Source organism: Calonectris borealis, chromosome 14 (genome assembly GCF_964195595.1).
Source record: "Calonectris borealis chromosome 14, bCalBor7.hap1.2, whole genome shotgun sequence".
In the NCBI taxonomy this organism is placed as follows: Eukaryota; Metazoa; Chordata; class Aves; order Procellariiformes; family Procellariidae; genus Calonectris; species Calonectris borealis.
This window is the reverse complement of record NC_134325.1, coordinates 17,055,801-17,073,914: the sequence shown is the minus strand read 5'-3', so window position 1 is coordinate 17,073,914 and position 18,114 is coordinate 17,055,801. Positions and strand designations below refer to the sequence as shown.

Below are 18,114 nucleotides of genomic sequence, written 5' to 3'. Positions count from 1 at the left end.
TTAAGATGTATGTGTATAAAAATACATTAATCCAGTTTGAAATTGATGTCAAACATTAAAACTCTGTGTTAGAGGCAGTAGTAAGAGAAGGGAGCAGTGGGGGTGTAAGCGAAGAGCTGCCGGAGGAGTGGGAGTTGTAAAATGTGACAGCGTAAGAAATCTGAGCACCGTGCCTGCGTGACTTCAGCTAAAATTAACTGTCCAAGCTTCACAGGCCAGCGTATATATCATCATTTAACTGTAGATGCCTTGAGAAGGAAGAGCAAGCTGGACTCGAGCAGTATACGTTCATGTTAAATATGCCAATAAGTAGTATGACCTTTCAGGTCCCTGCTCGCGGGAGAAGTAAATTTTCCTGTGACCATTATAAAACAGTAAGCGGCTCTCGGCTTCTTGATAACGGCAGCGGTGCTGCTGAACAGTAACTAACGTCGGCCTCAGAAGTGCTCTTTTTTTTTTTTCCCCCCTTCCCTTTTTCTCTTCCCCCTTTCTTCTGCAGCTTGCAGCTTCTTAAGATTGTCTGTGGTTTCTCTTCGGAGTAGAAATGTATCACCTTTGCAGATAAGCCCTTTTCTCTTGCTGTTCATGTGTGATAGTAGATGTAAATGGGTTTATTTCATGTATGAGAACTGTGATATTTGAAAATGATTTGGTGTGCGCTTTAGGTAACTTTTTAGAAAACGCTTATAAAAAAATAGTACATTTGCTTCTCTTGTTCTTTGAGGTCAATTATATTTTGTTGGTGTGAGATCAGATCAGTTGATTCGCCGTGGCCAAATATGATTTGGAATGGGTTTTGCTGATCAGCTCAGCAAACTAAACTCTATTTCCCTTTTGGATATGCAAAGAAATTGATGCAGGTGTGAATGTAATCTCATTTCCATTCAGGACTTAAAATGTTTTGCAAGGGGGAATAAGAGGGTGGCCACCTGCTTGGCTTAGTGTGCGGTTCCCGCTTGAAGGGGATTTGTACATGGCAAACGTGTATAATGGGAGCATTGAGAGCAGAGCTTGCCGGATACCAGCACAATTGCTGGCTGTGCTTCACCTTCTAGCTGGTGCGTAGGAAAATGTTGCCTTGGTACGAAATATTTACCCCCTGTATAGGCAGGCCCTGTCAGTAACGGGGTTCAGAAACTGTGCGCTTGGGGGGAAAAAAAGAAAATATCTCTTTTCTCTTCTTTTATATTAAATGTAGTAAATTATTCAGTAGGGTAAGAGTAAGGAAGGTGCTGGCTAGGCAATTTAAAGCTTATTACTTGTGTAGCATCCACCAAAGATTTGCTTTACCCAAACTCGGAGGCAGCAGTGCCTGCCCTGAAGCGTGGACCATCTATTACTGGAAGGGCTTGCAGGCGTGCTAAAATCTACACACGTGGCTGTGTGCGCTGTGAGTCAGCCCATTGCTTTGGAATAGTAGTCATAGGCATGAGAATAGCTCTCCGCGGCCGGGGATAAGGCTTTAAAGAGAGAGAAATAAATAGCCCCGGTGGTGGTTGTTTAAATTACCCATTTCTCTATTTAACTTCCAAAGGGTAGTTAATGTACGTAAGTGTCCAGTAAAATGTAGTGTTCAGCAGAATACCTCCCACCAACTGACTAATAATTTAAAGCTGTTCCAACAAACACTTGCACATGTGAGTAGAATAAATAATTTAGTTTAGTTGCACTTAATAAATAATAAAAAAAAGCATAGTTAACCTCTGTGTCCCCAGAGGAGTGGGAACCAAAACCTCAGTTGGTCACAGCTGCATTCCCAATAGTTCATGATAACTGGAAAGTTCCAGCACTTGAGATAATTGATAGTATTTTACTGGCGTCATATTAGATGCTAATTAGTAGCTAATTATTGTGACAACTACTTTTAGGGGACTGCAAATGTATGGATTCCTTTCAGGAAGGTCATTTTACTGTCTCAGCTGCCTCTCAGAAGGACTCCACCTGCAATCTGGCCCATCATCACCTCAAGACTTCAGTTTCTGGTGGTTTCCTCCCTTTTTGCTAGTACTGGTGCCGGAGTGCTGGCAGGATGGAGTAAACGAGTCCCCAGGCTCCCATCCTCACTTCCAGGGTGCTTCCAGTACCTGGGAGCGGAGAGGAGACAGATGTAACCTAAGGCTGACGTGTCTGCGCCGGCTTAACCGTTCACCGCCTACCCCCTCTGTTCACCTCTCCCTCTGAGCTGGGGATCACTGGGGACTCGTGGGCACCCCTAGGGACAGTGTATTTATGCTTCCTATTATACTCTTTACATACCTTTAGCTGTATCCTTAAAGACAAGGAGCAGGCAGAACTCTTTCCTCAAAGCCCACTAATACCTTTTATTTAACATGGGCACGTTATTTATTTAACATGTGGGCACACAGTATCTATTCTGTGCCCTGCTTTATCAGCATCTTTTTTTCCTCTTCCAAGAACTTACATTGGGGAAAAAAACCCAAACAGCCTTTTGGATAGCAGCACAAAGCTTCACGCGTTCTAGAAGAGCCATTGCTGTCCTTTTAGTGGGATTTGTGTCACAGTGCAGATGTACAGATACAGACTTCTTATGGGATTTAGGAAGTGCATGGCGGTGCAAGTAAGGCCACAAATCGTAAGAAATCTCTGAAAAAATGTCTGTGACAAATGCTGTTAAACTTGTTTGTGTTTTGTTGGTGGCGTTTTTTTTTCTTTACGTTTGCTTCTTAGTTGTCCTTTTGCCGGTAACTCAGCAAAATATCAGAGATGCTTCTGAGGGATGAGTTTTTCAGCTAAACCTTTGGCTGTAGCTGTTTACCTCTGGGTCTGCAGTGTGATATCTATTCATAAGATCATTGTGTAGTGTGGGTCAGCATGAGACTGCGATTAATGTTACCAGTCAAAAATTGTGATTTCCTGACTCTGCATGTGTAAACCCCATTACGTTGGGCAGCAATGAGTACCTGATGGGCTTTCCTCCCCGCAGAGCGTTGTAACAACTGCAGGCGTTCCTATTAGGATCCTCTCAATATGTTGTGTCTGTTTTTAGGTTTCGGGGGTTGGTTTTTTCCCCTGTGAACTTCAGTGGGCAGCGTGGTTTGGTCAGCAGCAACGCAGGCGTTGTGTTGTAACGGGTGTAGTGGTGGAGTTCACTGGTGTGAGTAACCCTGCTATTCAATGAGGAGAAAAGCTTTGCTCTGCTCTAATTATGCTACATGATGTAAAAAAGATACTGTTCGGCTGGTACCAAATTCACGAGAGCCTGATTCACGATAATTATTGGAAGAAAACAATCAGAGTCTGATTAGTGAGGAACTGACATGGTGAGGGAGGGAAAGAAAGGTTTGAAAATGTACTTGGACATTTATTATAATTAGATTTTTTTGGTGGAAATGAGTAACAAGGAAGAGGTTCAGGCATTTTTTCTGCTTACTTGCATAGGAGAGGGAAATTCTTTTCAAGTAGTTTTGTATGAACCCTTTCCTTTCATAGCGAGCGTATTTCAGAATACCAATGGGCAAAATGGGAAAAAACATTGGGTAGTTCTTGCCTTCCCATTGGGAACTGAATTCCATTTAAAGGAGATCCTGGAGTACATGGTAGTACCTGGCACCTTGATCTAATTGCAGCTCCACAGATATACTGGGTCTCCTTTATGATCGCTAAAGGGTCTTCCTGGATTCATTGCTCTCCTGACTTTATTCACGCTCTGTTTCCTGGCTTTGACTGACTATGGGAACAGCGGAATATCGTCCTACAGGTGCTGTGTTTGGCCCTATCTGCCAGCAGATCAAGAAGAACCTGCCCATCAGCATGTCTGAGCACCCGGGTATCAGCCTATTGCCTCCAAAATGGTATCTGTAAAAGGAATACTGTGGTTTGAGATGCCAACTTCACACGGTTAGGGCTAGCTAGGCAAGCTCTAGTTTATTTGGCTTTTTGGTTGATTTTTCCAAGGTTAAAAAGACTGTATGAATTACTCTTAAGTGGACAGAAGCATCAGGGTTTTTGCTTTCTACTGGTCAGTGTGTTCCCCAGACCTCTCTCTCACCTGAAACATGCTTTAAACAAGCAGGTATAGTGCTGAGGAAAGGGGAGGGGGCAGAACCCCACTGAATTTCAAAATGCAGTGTTTTTGCTGATGGAAAGACTTACTGATCTTCAGGCCTTTTGCTTTACAGACCACTTTCGAAAGCTTTAGAATTTGGGGGTTTTTTGCTCAAAACCTTGCTACTTTGTGCAATAGTGTTTTAGCTATGACTCATAGTGTACTGAATATTTCCAAAATCAATATTTACCTGTAATGCCCTTCATTCAAACCTGGTGGAAGCCATCTTTACCTGTAACACTCTTAATTCAAAACTGATGGATTGCGGGGGGGGGGCGGGGGGGGAGGAGAGAGAAGGAAAAAATCTTTCACATTTGTTTTTAATTTGTTCCCAGATAATTGGATTCCTAAGATCATAGACTACAGAGAAAAAAAGCTACCAAACAGCTGAGTCCGCCTTTAACAAAAGCCAGAACTTAGACCCGAGTTAAACATTAAACTGACTGGTCTCAGGCACAAAGACCTGCTTATGGTGATAATGCCCAAATCACGTTGTTCGCTTGATTTTTGTTAACTAAAATAATGAAGCTGGCTCCAGTGATTTTCATGCTGTGTGAAATCACTGAGAAGTTTTAAAAGCCCATGCTGGTATATGTAATAAGTCAGTATCTGCTTGGTTGTAGTGGGTCAGATATTTCATATCGCAAGATTTTGTACTTTTTAATTAGGTTCAGCTTATTTTCATGTGAATATTCAAACATGTGACTTTGTAACCTGCTTGCTGAAAATACCTGAGGAACACTCAAAATTCATGTGCAGAGATAGGCATTTATGAATGGAAAGTTTCTCAGCAGTGTTTTCCTGGTTCTTTTATTATTGTTTTCCCAATTATTTGTCTGTTTTTGAACATTTGAAAACACTATGTGCTTTGAAACATTTTTCATGTGTCTAGAAATAGCAACCATTGTACACTTATATTTTTTCACTTGTTTGTATGGAAAAGGAAAAGCAACATTAGGAATCATATTTGTGTAGTACATTACAAAGACTTGCAACAAACAGGTTTTGAAAAGCTCCTGGAAAGTTTCCATAATTAACTTAATATATGCCATAAAAATGAGCAGTGACCATAAAGAGCTACTGTGATATGCTTGGATAATACCGCAGCCATAAGAATGCTTCAGAGCTTGTAAATATGTAGCCCAGTCAGTTTAAAAAAAAAAATAAAATATTGTACGTTATGCGTATTGCAAAATAATGAGGTATAATAAAGTTTTTAAAAGAGAAGCACAGATTTATTATAAGTCTATCTGCATTTTCCTGCAAAAGGCTTTCCGAATCAAGTGTTTGAATGAAATAATATTCCACACCCTTAAATACCCCAGAAACAGGTATTTTCTCCATACTGGTATGCATTATTGATGCATTTAATGGAATATTTTTTTAATGAGCGTAAAAGCTCTGCTTGCAGTTCGGATACCAGACACAGACATTGACTTCAGCATACAAAGTAGGAGTTACAAGAATAATTTGCCAACAGAGGGAGTTTCTTTATCTGTTATTGGAGACAGTGAATCAGACAGCGGGTATTTGGGGGTGTTTCAAGTTGTCTCCTTTACCAGGAGGATTTGTTATGGGAATTTCTTTGATGCAGTTCTGTTTATTTATAGGGTATGAATATAAGGTCTAGTGTTCCTGGATGCAGCAGGAATTAGCGCAGTAGGAAACAGCTACGAAATAGCCGTTCTGCAATGCCAGCCATGCATTCTCACACTGTTGTTTGACTTAAAAATCAATCCTAACCAGCTCTCAAGGTCTTGCTGATGCTGTCATTTCAGGCTCTGCCAGAAGGGGTCTGCTCTGCCTCTCCTCTGTTCAGCGTTGTCTTAACTCTAGGGCCGACCCAAGCATTTGTTTGATTGCACGATGATCTGCATCGTGGAAATGAGCCAGGCTGGAACTGATGCATCAAAGTATAATCTTGTATTTGCTGAAAGTTGTTCTGTGATAAACTAGGACATTCGTCGCAGCCCTCCCATTAAAAGAAACTTAGTTGTTGTGTTTGATAAGCTGCTTGTCAGCTAAATCGCAGTAACAGCGTAGGGGTGCGTGTGGACCCTCGTGCTTGTGAAGTAGTTTTCAACCTGTTTCCTGATATGTCTTTCCTTGTAGATAAGCAAGCTAGAACCGTGTGGCAGAAAAATAGGTGAAGTCAATCCTAGTTCCTTGAAGTCACTGGATCTTTAAAAATATCTTCCTGTTATGGAAAATGTTTTCTTGTAAAAGGAGCTAAGGAACACAATGTCTGGTTTGTGCAAAGTGTGGAGTTTTTTTTTCCTTTTTCTTTTTTAGGTCAGCTAGGGAAATCACTCTTGTGTACTCAGCGTTTATTTCATTGAGATGTTTTTCATTGAGATGTTTTTCAGCTCTGTTTTTTTCACGGAGGTGTTCCAGCGTGTTTTTCTGTTCAAGTCCATGACGCTGTTGGCATAGGAAATGCACATCCCGCTGCTCTGAAGATGGAAGTAGAGGATAAGTGATGGAAAATAGGGACATGTGTTTCAGATTTTGAGTGATTTGTTCATTGCTGCTACTAGTAGTGTTTTACAGAGTGAAGGCTTTATAACCAAAATAACTCTAGACAAAATATCTGTTCTTCATTTTATCATATTAACGTTGAATCAGCAAGTGCAAGAGGAGCATGAAATTACAATCCTTATATTATTTCCAGGTTCTTCCGTCCCCTGTGGCAAATACTTGACTCTTAGACTTGGGAGTTGGCTCTTGACTCCCATGAAAGAGAAGGACGTAAGCCTTGCATTTTCAATGCGATGCTGAAGATGCTTCTGAAATTAGTAGCCATGGCTATGCTTGGTGATATTAGTCAGTAATTTAAAGGATCTGCATTGATATACAATGATATGGGGGGTTGCATAGCTCAGGAGCGGGAGGGTGGAGGGGGAATGGCTTTAAACCGATGTTTTATGTCAACAGTGTTTGGCCAGCAGACAGAATCTGATTTTAGTGGCCATCATTTACATCTGCTTCCTTAAGGCTGGGGATAGGAAACTTCATAGCCCAGTGATCACAGCCCTGAGGGCTAGGACCCCTCTCCCTGTCATCTTTCCGTTCTAACTACCAGTAGGTGTGAAGAAAAACAGTAGTTCCTGGGCAATGCACAGGGAGAGCTTTCCCTGGGCTGCTGGGGACTGAATACTGTTGTGCAGACATTTCCCTCCAGGTCGGTGATTCACCCACTTGTGTGAGGCGTTCGTCACCAGCGTAGTGCTTTAATTTAAAAAACAATAAAAACCCCCAGTACATGGTGCTTTATAGGGACTGCGGAGGATTGGCGTGGGTCGTGCTCTAGAAAGCACATTGAATCTACTCCTGCTTACTGATAGACTGCATTGGGATGAATGTATTTCTAATATACTAGACGCTCTTGAGAGTAGGGGTGAACCTTAATATTTGTCTGGGTATTTAAAAGGTAAAATCCTGATATTTAATTGTTTTTACTTTATTTCTTTGGAATAGAAATAGATCATATAAAAAAGTCTTCCCTTAAATTTTGTCCTATAAGAAGAACAAGAAACGTTATTTAATTCATAAGCAGAAATTCCTAATCAAGTGTTTTTCCTTCTTTTTGATAACCTAGCATGAAAAGATTTTATAAGTTTTCTGGTGATCTTGGATAAGTTGTGCTAGCATGTGGTGAGCCGTGCTTAATTCAAACTAAAGAGAGATTTTGATTGCTTTGTTTGCTTAGTTTTCAGATAATACATTTTAAAATAATTAAAATAAATCCCAACAGTTAGAAGTTTGCATGAGATATTAAAATCAATTTAATAGGCCTCTTTAATCTGTGAGATGGAATTCATTAGAATTGGTAGATTTTTAAAACCTTTAAAGACTTGTTGGGTAGTATAACAAAGGACTTTCCTCAAAATGAACTTGCTACATGGCTAATGTCTACCAGAATTGGTTCTTGGAAAAGAATCTTTAAAATTTCTCAATAACAGATATAGAGAAGAAATGTCAAAGGGAAAATGCAGAAAAATACTGGGGTGGAAATTGAAATCTCTTCTACGCACTTGTTACTGCCGTAGAACATTTAATCGACCGCCTGATGATCCATTCAAGCTGTAACATGTTCAGGAGTTTACTATCATCTTCTGCGAGCTTTGATGTCAGATTTCTGAATAGGAAAAGCCATACTATAGTAAGCTGAATACTTGATCTGCACAATGCCTTGAATTTTAATGTTGTTGACTTGTTTCAAAGAGCAAAACGCAGTGATCTTAAATCAGCCTCTCGGATACTGAGAGAAACAAAGAACTCTCATTTTTAAGGTTGATGTTGTAACTAACAATTTCTTTTTGTTTATCTGTCTCTTAACAGATTTATACGGATTGGGCTAATCACTATCTCGCAAAATCTGGTCACAAGAGATTGATAAAGGATCTACAGCAAGATGTGACTGATGGGGTCTTATTAGCTGAAATAATCCAGGTTGTAGGTGAGTGACTTTCTCTTTGTACCAGGTATCTACCAACTCGCCCCGAAATTCAGTGTCTTTATCTTCTGCATAAACACAGGGGGAGGGAATCCATCAAACTGCATGGAATTATGTAGATAATTTTTCCTTTAGAGACTTTGCTAATTAATTCGATAAAGCCTTGTCTTAAAGTATAGTGGAAAAATATTTGATGTTGCTGATAAGATCTCCTGACACAGCAATATCACTCCACACAGCTGAATGTTAAAGCAACTGATGAGGGATTTTTTTCTGCTAGGATGCTGTTAGCCTTCACTATCTCTGTTTCTGGTACCTTTTGGGGATTGGTTTGAACATAATTCACAGTGTGTTGAACCTCCTGCTTTCAGTTGGATTTGGAAAATCCATATATGCAGCTAGGAAAGGAGAAGGGGTATCATTCTTATGTGGCAGAAAAAAGAACTCTTTCATAATGAGTTTTCAAATGAGGAAAATCATTTATCATTAGGACAAATCTCAAATACAGGCTTAGTTCTACAAAGCCTTTAGTTCCCTCAGTTTGCACTAATATTCATAGATAATGAAGGTTCTAAACAATTTTCTCCATTGGCCCCACGTAAAGCTACAAACTCTCCCTCTTCCCTCGGGCCTGGATCCTTCATTAGTTCCTTCGGAGGCTCATCCATCTGGTACTTGGGATGCCACAAAACACACGCATGGGCCGATGGAGATGGATGGAATCGGAAAGCCTGCTAATGGGAATTAGGACAACTATTGTTAGAAGCAAACTGACGGATTTGAGATGCAAATTAAGACGACAGGTGAAGTAACAAGACATCGGCGCATGCGTATTTATACGCGTTTAGATGCTGTAAACGAGCTAGTTCCTTGACTTAAGGTGCAAATCTGCAAGCCCTGTTCTCGGATTAAATTGCAAGGCATCATTCCGAAGACTCCACTGGAGCTGCACTGGCATACATCAAAAAAGATCTTGTCTCTCTGTTGTAGAGCAACGTAGTATCTCAGCAGCATTCTACAGACCCACCGTGCAGCTATGTATAAAAACAGGCCATGAATCGATTGTGTATTGACAGGTATTCACTATGAACAACACTTCATCCTGTATCTATTTCCTTATGTGTGTTTAAAGGGAGAAAAATCTGGAAACGCAGAACAGTTAGATGTGGATTCCTTCCACACGAACCTGGCTGCCCTGCGTTAACGCTCTTGTAGAAAACTTCTGTGTGAGAACACGCGTTTAAGAATACGACCATCAAAATATGAACCTGGTTGTACCAAATATTTAAATGTAGTTGCTTGAGAATTGACTTCTGAAAACTCTTATGAAATTAAATTACTCCCTCTAAAATACACAGAAATAATATTGCTTACTGTATTTTGCTTTGATTCACCTTTGCATTTTTTTGAGCCATTCTTAGAGCTGCCTTGTGGCTAACATTTAAGATGAAGTCTGCAAGCTTTCAAAAGTTAAAGTACAAGGTGAAGGATTTCATCTTCAGAGCGCGTTTCCCATGTGAAAGGAAGTTCATACTTAAACATTCTCAGTTTAATCCTCCAAATGAATAGTGAAGAAAAAGTCATTTGTATCGGCTGTGTATGGCCTCTGGCACACTGCATCTCGTCGCAAAGATGGTGATAACTTTCACACCTAGAAGCAGCTTTAACGGTAGCCGGGGAGAATACAAGCTTTTTTCTAACAAACAAGACTGCATACTAAGAGAGTTTCTATGTGCAGTGCAGGAGAGGTTTTTCTTTTTTATGCTATGTGTAAAAGCAGCCATGAAGATCCCGTCTCCTTTTTCTTATGTGCCTGGAGTATCTGGAGATTATCCAAAGTCATCAAAATTGATTCAGGTTTAATTATTAGGGATACAGTTTGTCTTCTGTTCACCATCTGAGATTTACATCACAGATGTTGAATCTTGAAATACTACTTAATATCCAAAACTGGAAAAAGAATAAATGTGTGGTTTTGGTTTTGTTTTGGTTTTTTTTAATGCAGACTCCATAACAGTTAATGATTATACAGAGACAGTGATCGCAATCCTTTCAGCTTACCTTTCTTAAGTGGCATAGCTGTATATTTAGGGAAAGAAAAATTTAAAATTAGTAAGAACTAGGTAGTTCTTTCATCTTAGCATCCAAATGAGGAGCAAATCTAAAAAGACATGAAACCAAACATCAGGATGTTTGGAGGATATAATCTTCAGACTTCAAAACTGCTAATGATAATATAGAAGCATTACATGATGACAGTTTTTTTCTATTTGCAAGACAATTAAAATGCACTCATAGCATTCTGGTTTATTTCAGTTCAAAATTTATGAGCCTATAAAAGAATACGTAAGTAATATGTGCCTTAGTAATGCCATATAAACATAGTAGCTATATCTAAATTAATGAATGCAGATATACTGGGTCTGTGCGTGCTCTGAAATTGGTAACATATCAAATTGTCAGTTGGTTCCCTGTGAGAACCTTCAATTTTCAAGACTTAAAATCGATGCTAAAATTAAACTTTAACCCAGTCCGATAGGACTTTTCCTACTGATGCCTACAATATTTTGTGGAATATTTTCATTGATCAGATACAACCAAAGTCAGGTCAGACCCAAAAGCTGCGGCTTTATAAATAGGGATGCAGACATTGTGTTAGCATTAAATACTTATTCAGCTAAATAAAAGTAGTTTCAGTGAGAAGTAAAATGCGCACATCAATGTTGTGCTGGGCAATCGGTACACTGTTACAGGAGGTGATGGGCACATTGTTTAGTGTAGATGCTTTGGATATGCCAAGATGGCCTATCTTATATCTAAATATTCTGGGTAACTTGGGTTCTGATCAAAATTAATTGCACTGACTTAAACAGAATACATCTTTGCTTTAATTTTAAGTGTCATTTGCGATTACTCCATTTAACTATTCCAGTTCAAATTCATACTGTGACATCTCAGTATAGCTTTTTTCTGCTGTCATGAATATTGTACTATTACATTTGCAGGGGAAGGTTACAGGTTTATATTTCAAACCAGAATCCTGGGATCAAGCCTAGCAGTACTCTGTAGTGATAACTCCTGTCATGTTTTGGGCGGGACATTACATAAAGGTTCCTTTTACTAATATTTGAGGGGCTGTTAAGTTTAAAGCTGCAGGTGACAATTCCAATGCAAATGTAGGAATTATATTGAGCAATATTCATTCATACGTTCAAGAAAAAGTAATCTAACGTCCAAGGGTATGCCTAAAGTACTGAATAATGCAGAATAGCTGCTAAGGTTGTAACAGAAGGCTTAATTCATTATTATGAAGTGCATGGACTTAATTTTTGTATGGATGGTTTAACCAGTGCGCTCGATGGAATGTCATTTCCTGAAGATCTTTTTCACCAGGAATGCATAGAATTCTTTGCAACTTTTTGTGCTAGAGTTTCCTTTTCACTTGTGTTTTCATACAGTTTTGGCTTGCAGTTTCATAATATGCCTCCTGTCAAAATACATAAACCCAAATATTCTTTTAGGTACCATTTTCCAAGCTTTGATTCAGATCCAGCTAATGAAAGCACAATGTCAGTCATTGCTAGTTTCATTATGGAGCACAGCTGGTTTCTCCTGTCTGCCTTAGTATACCCCTCAATGGGAAAAGTTTACAAACACTTAAAAGCATTTGAACCAAATTCACTGTGTTCACAATGAAAAAAAAAAAAAGGTGAGGGGGGGAAGCTGTTTGGACTTGCAGTCACTTTGGGAAAAATCCTCTGCGTTTCACATTTGTGGTTCTGAATTTACATCTTGCTCAAGGCTGAGATAGAATTGAAAGCATAAACTTCCAGTTTATGCTGACTGATGTAGTATTCCTCCGTGGCGAATAGAAACAGTAGCTGTGAGATGCCCGTTTATCTCAGCCAGAAAGCTGTGCTTTTGCAGCTGTGAAATTGGACACATTTCCAAGATCCCCTAGCATTCAGTGACTTGTGCTGTGAACTGTACCGTCACGCTGCCCACACCACCACGTTGTTCTCTCTTTCACTGCTCTCTCTTTCTTTCCAATCATCTCCATGAGACAGGCAACTTAACCTCATACCTGCTGCAAGCACTGTTCCTTGGAGCTAGGTGGAAGGGTCAAAGGTAGGGTCCAGCTTATGGCCAAGGAATGGGAGCATCAAAACAATTGCCTGGTGAATCAGGCAGATTCCTGCCAAGTGCCAGATACGCCTGTGGGCCACTTTGATGCATCTCCCCAGCCTAGGTTGAATCTCTGAGGTCTTACCCTGCTGGGTTCAATAGAGAGGTGTGAGTTAAAGTTCAGCCTAGCTGCCAGTTTGCTCCACCACCAGCTTTTCTGGTTCTTCTCTATTCCACCTGCTTTTCATAGCACGTGCACCAGCAGGGAAGGGATAATTGCATTAATCTAGTGAAAGGAGTAACCAAGAGCCATAGGTGAGTTGGGAGTGGATTAAAAGGTGGAAGGGTAGGGCATAAACCTGCCCAGGGAAAGGTGATTGCCCAGGGGTAAGCAGAAATAGCACCTGATGGACCAGAAACTCCAGTTCTTGTTATTCTTCTGGTTCCCACCAACTATTTCTGGTCATCTACATCCTAAATCACCGGTGGTAGAAAAGGCCAACAGCATAAAACAAAGTGATGAGTAATTGGGAACTGATGAAGAATCATCAACTGGTGGACAAAAAACTGCAGGTTCACAAGTGGGAGGCAAAGTTGCCTTGGTTTAACATAGCTTTTGAGAGGAAGTAAAAGCAACTGTTTAAAAACAAAAAAAAAAAAAAAAAAAAAGAAAAAAAAGAAAAAAAACTAGAGCTCAAGAAAATGGAGGAAACTGATTGTAATGAAATAAAGAAGCTACAAATCAGCTGAAGTTGGTAAGAGTACAAGGATAGCTGATGACATCTTTTCTGTCTGCAAGCTGATAGAAAGGCACGAGGACAAAAGGAATGATTTCTAAGTGAGAATAGTAATATAACCACAGTGTAGAAAAGGAAGGGAATAAAGAGGTAACATCCCAAATAGTTGGTGTGTTGGATGTAAGTTTCTCCTGACAGAAGAAATTAAGGTGGCTTACGTCTTCATTTGCCCTTCATTTTCCCATGTTATAGAACGGTGTTAGTTTATGGGGTTAACCTTTAGCATACAGCTCTAGAACCCAGCTTGTACTCCAAGCCTGTGGCAACACCCACAAAGTGTAGAAGTAAAAGTGTTGAGTAAATGTTTTGGTTCTACATTTGCATAGTAAAAAAGACTCAGAAAAAGTCAAATACTTACATTGCAGCAGAATCTTGGAAACAAGTTACTAACAGTTTAGGCGGTTTCTAGTAGGTGAGTCTAGGTAGTTTGTGTACAAGAGCTTAAAAAGAGCCAGGTAATAAGCTTTATGGTTTGCTAACGTTGGTTTTAAGTACATCGTGTAACATTTTTGAAATTCTAGAGGAGTAGGGAAAAACCTACTATTTTTTAAGGAAGATAAACAAAATGACTTGTGTAGAGAGATACCTCTAATAACCTGTGTCCCAAACAAGAGCAAGCTCATTCAGAAGTTCATTAGTCTCCTTGCAAGTAATAATTGTGAACGGTGCAAATTTATAGGAATATAGCTATCAATTTTTTAATTATAGATTTAGTTGATACAGATATTGCATGACACTAAACTGAGAGATAGTAAATATTAAAAGAAGGATGCACAGGATTTGTAAATGGCATTTAAAGAAATAATTTTTGTTTCTGTATGACCAAATCTGAGATTGCATTCCTGAAAGAAATGCATGCTCTTTGTGTGTAGAGGCTGATAGACCACTCTGGGGAACAGTACAGCGGATTTAGCTGCAATCTTTTTCAGAATAGCATCAATTCTTAAATGCGTTCCTGTGGCATAAAGGTGTGCTGTGACACTTCGATGTGTAAAAAGGGGAATACCAGGCAAGAGTGAAGTTATATTACTTTTTTGTTTGTCATTGTTATGACTGCTACTGGAATATTGTGCCAAATTTGATACTCCTAACTGAAGAAAGACATGAAATGAGGTGGAGGTTTGACTGATGTCCTGAGAATATGGGACTGGTAGGAAATACAGTTTTTAATATAAGAATCGATGGGAGGCGAGTCTGTTCGATTCTCAAATGGGATGTGGACGCATACCTTTATTACAGTGAAAAAACGGTGGGAATCCGAACTTTGATTATAACTGGTTCTTCAGTCTAGCGCACAAGTCATTTCAGGGTCCAAGTCTGAAATGTGAAACTGAGCAAACTAAGACTCTAAAGCAAACATTTAACCACCTCAACAACTTAATTGTTTCACTTGCGACTTTAAAGGTTGAAGCTATATCTTTTTCTGCCAGTTGCATTGCATGTAAGCCATGGACAAGAAGCTTGAAAAGTAGTCTTGTGGTTTGTGCTTTAAGAAAAAAATAATTTAAAAAAATTAGAGTTATTGATCATAAATTTCCCATCTAGATTTTAAAATATTTACTCATTCTACAAGCAAATCAATTGACATGCAACCATCTATACTTATGTAGTGTTCACTTTTCCACCCAGCAGTGATTCAGTTTCCGGAGTTTAAATCTCTTTTGTAGTTTAAAGGAGTGACCCGTCATTGTACAAGATGTTGCCAGACCAGTTGTTTTCTGCCCCCAGCTGTCTCTGGAGGCATGACCCACTAGGAAACTCCAGCTGCTTTTTTTTTTGATGGGTCTCAGTGTTTCACACATTCACTTTGACTGGACAACTACAATCTGAAACCCCTTTATTTAGCTAGCAGCAAGTGCTCTGGAAATAATTGGAATAAACATCCGTGGTGTAGTTTTTTGCTTTATCTCCTCTTTTTTGCTTTTCAGCAAATGAAAAGATTGAAGACATCAATGGCTGCCCAAAAAATAGGTCTCAAATGGTAAGTAGTAAAGAGGTCTGTTGTTTGTGTGTACGTGGTTGAGTATCGAGTGAGAGTGTGTGACTTCAATGTCTGAGACTTTTAATAACAATTTTTAATTAGGTTTTCACAGTAGTGAGAGCAAAGGTATATCTGAAAAATATTAATATTACAGTTCTTGCCCCGTTGTACTCCACAGTAGTTGAATTAGGCCTTATCATTTATCACATACTTACAATCAATATTATTCTTACATTGGTATTTTATATTTCTGAAGTTGTTTTGTATCTTGTTTGTACATAATATTGAAAACTGAAGAACCAAAAATTAGTGCAGTAAATTTAAAAGCATATAGTACGTCAAGAATACATCTGCTATGAGTATTGGTGAAGCTAAAATTATAGGCAGAACTGTACTGAGAATGCAAATAATAACAAACTGATTTTTAAAATGCATCCTAGGAGTCTTTAAAATTTATGATCTTTTAAAGAAGGTTATTTCCTTCTGTATCTTGAGAAAAAACTCATTTTACAATATAAATTTTAAAAATCTCCCCTTTGCATTGCAAGTGCTCACTTTGGGATATGTGAATATCTGTTGTGTGTGTGAAGCTATTTTAATGTTTTTCATTTTTCTGACTCTGTTCCCAACTGCCCCTACCTCCACAACTGCAACTTGAGCACAACCACTCACGTAGTTAAAGGAAAGATTAAAGATTTGGTGAGAGTTTACCATCTTAAGTCAGAAACCACACTGTGTTCTGCTATTCTGTTTTGGCTTTTTGTTGTTTCTTGGAAGTTAGCAATCTTACTTAAACCCATGGAGCAAGCGCTCCGTAAAAAGAAAGCCATCTAAAAGATTTATTATTGCTACTTTTTACTGCTTTGAAGAGGTTGGTTGCTATTCTTACCGTAGCCACAGCAGCTGTCTAGAGTATAAATAATTGGGGAAATTTTTACAATCGCTATAATTTAATGTTCCACAAGTGTATCATAAGAACTGAATTTCATTCAGGACTGGAGTCTATAACAAATTCCAGGACATTGTAGCTAAAGGTCACTTTAAGTCATTATTCTCAATGAAGGAACAGGGTTGTTCTGTTGGATAGTCGGATGCACACTCTAGGTTGCTTTTAGAAGTCAGATCTGGTTATAACCAGAGGCGTGCAGAGGGCACGTGCTGGGTCAGGAATTGTGACGAGTGCTGGAAAGAAGCGTTTGCTCTGCGCTGCCTCCTCTGAGGCTCTGATGCTATTCCGGTGGCTCGTTCAGGAGGGTGGAGCGAGCGGGACTGTGCACCCTGCTCACGAGACGTAGTGCATCAGTCGTAGCTGGGCATCACGAGACATAGTGCATCAGTCGTAGCCGGGCATCACGAGACGTAGTGCATCAGTCGTAGCTGGGCATCACGAGACGTAGTGCATCAGTCGTAGCTGGGCATCCCCAGCAGTTTTCCTCACATGAGAAAAATGAGGATTATGCTTATGGCTTGCTTTTATTAAGTGTGTGTGCTTACAGAGCTCTTTATAATCTTACAGTAAAGATAGTAAGGCAAGAACATAAGTATCTTCACAGAGGTTGTGTTCACACAATTGCTTGCAGTGTTTAAGGAGACAACCCTTCTCCAGGTCTCCTGCGTTCTAGGAAAAATGCATATGTTACAGCCGTGGGTTTTTTGGTTTTTTGTTTATTCGGGTTTTTTTTTTTAAGATACGGCAGTCTTCATCTTTTGCATTTCAATGCACTTTCCTCTTAATACAGCTTACAATACATTCTCCAGAGTGTGGGAACTGGTGTTTGTGTCTGGCACTTCTGGTTCAGAGAGGTGGCAGAGGCGAGGCTATCCAGTCAGTTCAAACACTCAACCAGGTGATGTCTAGTCTTATTATTTCAAATGAATCTTTCAGGTGTCCGTATCTATATTGTAGTGTCTGTAAGGTGGGGATCACAGATGAGTAGATTTGGGGCGGAGGGGGGGGAGGCACCGTAAATGAAGATTTAACTTTGCTCATTAAATAGAAATACAACAGAGTTTAGAGGGAAGCCTTCTACCATCATCTTTCCCCCTGCGGCAGATATCTCATTCGTAGACTGACGATGCCGTGAGCAGAGACACGTGTGAGCCGAATTGTGGAGAGCCAGCTCACGTCCAGCCAGATGTATCGGCCTAGAAAGCTGCAGCAAATCGAGGCCATTAAAGGGGGTGTGAAAGCAAGTATATTTGCTTCCATGTGGCACAGTCCTAAGCCAGTAAAGCCCGCCAAACCTTAGAGAGCCAGATCAGGTCTCTTTGCATTGTTGTTCCCATTGCTACAGTGTTGGGGAGCATCATACAAATTTGCCGAAATTGAGCATTAGAGACAGCTTGGGTCTGTCAGGCTCAAAGCCAGTGCTAATAAGCCTTGTCAAATTAAGTTTAGTACTGCAGAACCATTTGGGACCATCAGTGCTTATCAACCCAGTCCCAATGCCAGAAATGACATGACAAGGACCCCCACTTGCTCTGTGAAAAATCACATAGGTGAGAACCTATCCCCCCTCGTCATCTTGTCCGGGTTTCTCTGCTGTGGGGAGTATCCCTGTCTTCCTTTGCTCCAGATAAGAGTTGGCTGGCTTTTATATAATGTTACAGACTATTCCGTATCTTGTCCTCTGCATAAGTCCTGTTTCAGGGTTTTTTTTCCAAACCTCTATGGGTTTGTACTGTATTT

General features: G+C 39.8%; 1 protein-coding gene across 3 annotated transcripts in view; it reads left to right on the top strand.

Moving 5' to 3' along the window:
- Positions 1–18,114, top strand: part of NAV2 (neuron navigator 2) — a 233,309-nt gene that overhangs the window by 58,790 nt on the left and 156,405 nt on the right. For all 3 annotated transcript variants that reach the window (XM_075163316.1, XM_075163318.1, XM_075163317.1), the window contains exons 2-3: positions 8,408–8,525; positions 15,373–15,425. In XM_075163316.1, the coding sequence (XP_075019417.1) occupies positions 8,408–8,525; positions 15,373–15,425 (171 nt within the window). The remainder of the gene's footprint in view (positions 1–8,407; positions 8,526–15,372; positions 15,426–18,114) is intronic.